Source organism: Diadema antillarum, unplaced genomic scaffold (assembly GCF_040938485.1).
Source record: "Diadema antillarum isolate AM-2024a unplaced genomic scaffold, OU_Dant_1.0 seq00001205_RagTag, whole genome shotgun sequence".
NCBI lineage: Eukaryota > Metazoa > Echinodermata > Echinoidea > Diadematoida > Diadematidae > Diadema > Diadema antillarum.
In genome coordinates this window covers 6,500-8,148 of record NW_027271998.1, presented here as the reverse complement: position 1 = coordinate 8,148, position 1,649 = coordinate 6,500, and the positions used below count along the sequence as shown (strand labels likewise).

The 1,649-nt window shown below is 47.1% G+C and overlaps 1 protein-coding gene across 1 annotated transcript; it reads left to right on the top strand.

The window, feature by feature from the left end:
- The first annotated feature begins 526 nt into the window (after positions 1-526).
- Positions 527-1,089, top strand: LOC139744716 (histone H2A-like). Its single transcript, XM_071655138.1, has one exon. It carries the CDS (start codon positions 535-537, stop codon positions 946-948), a length of 414 nt encoding a protein of 137 aa, XP_071511239.1. The 5' UTR covers positions 527-534; the 3' UTR covers positions 949-1,089.
- Positions 1,090-1,649: the final 560 nt, after the last annotated feature.

Genomic DNA, 1,649 nt, shown 5'->3' with positions numbered 1-1,649 from the left:
CAGTGACAGGGCCCGAGATCAGAGTCGCAGAGCTCTATGATACTTTCGTATACACTTTTTGGTAGCTACGGCTGCTTTTTTCCCCAGATTTGTGATTTTCGCCCTCTATTGGTCTGATGTAGAACAGAGATAGACATTTTGTGCTGCGTGCATTTGTACACAACAGATCAGAGTGGGTCAGGTCAGGATCATGCAGTCAGTTTCAATGTACAACAAGGTGGTTCGCCTAGATGACAGGTCACTACAATGCCGCCATATCCCAACTGTACTCGCATGACACCGTGGAATTAATCCGGACGTAAAGGGAAACAGGCCGCCTTTTTTTCAAAGCGTCCGGAGCTCGAGCGGGTACAATTTGTGGCGGCGGGCAGGCCGCCATCTGTTGCACGTCATTCCACCTCGCTCTCTCATTGGTTGTGCCTTGGAACCGCGGCTGACATTCGAGCGTATAAATACCTTGACGAAAGCAATTTGACTTCAGTTACAACTTGTGCATCCTCGCTTGTTTTAAACAACTTCTCAATTCACATCACAATGTCTGGACGTGGCGGAAAAGGCGGCAAAGCCAAGGCCAAAGCCAAGAGCCGTTCCATGCGAGCTGGCCTGCAGTTCCCCGTTGGTCGTGTTCACCGCTTCCTTCGCAAGGGAAACTATGCCCAGCGTGTTGGTGCTGGAGCCCCCGTCTACCTAGCCGCTGTGCTGGAATACCTTGCCGCTGAAATTCTCGAGTTGGCTGGCAACGCTGCTCGCGACAACAAGAAGACGAGGATCATCCCCCGTCACCTTCAGCTGGCTGTCCGCAACGACGAGGAGTTGAACAAGCTTCTCAGCGGAGTAACCATCGCCCAGGGTGGTGTGCTGCCAAACATCCAGGCCGTGCTCCTGCCCAAGAAGACCGCTGCTGCGAAGAAAGCTGGTGGAAAGAGCAGCCAGAGCCAGGAGTACTGAGCTTCATGTCTCGCTCTACTGACTGGGCTCGCTTGTCAAAAGCTTGAGCAATATCTCGTCTGCTCGGCCCTTTTCAGGGCCACCATATGCCCAAGAAAGAATTCTGAGATTACTTAACGGTTAACTTCAACTTGAAGTTCAAATGACATGTGTACAAGTCAATCTTGTCAATGCTAATATTAATTTGTGATGTTGCAGAATGTAAATTTCACTAACGGTAGATTGTGATGATGGTCCAGGGAGTTCCTATACGTGTCTACGTTACTCTCCATTTGAGTTTTGTTTACTTAACTTGGTCATCTCATAGAACTCTGTTAGTCTGTAACAATTGTCTCTAACGTGAATAGAAAAAGACGAAATCCAGAGTAGGGCTAACGTTAGTTCTAAGAATCTAACATTAGCGTGTAAAAGTGTTACTGACTACTATGTTAGGTAGGTAGGAGGATTCTATGGATATGTAACTAATGGTAACATTACAAACAAAATTTTGAAATTAACAGGTTAGGACCCAACGTTAGATACTAACCAGTTAGACCCAGAGGTTCTAACAGTTCAAGAAAGGTCCCAAATTGGGTAACCAACAAAAAGCAACATCAACAACATTTCTAGAGGTTCTAGATCTACAGATCTACTGCTGGCGTACTGCAAATTGTGTCGGGTGTAGTTCATGGCAGCAAATGGGGAAGGCTAAAAAAGATGGA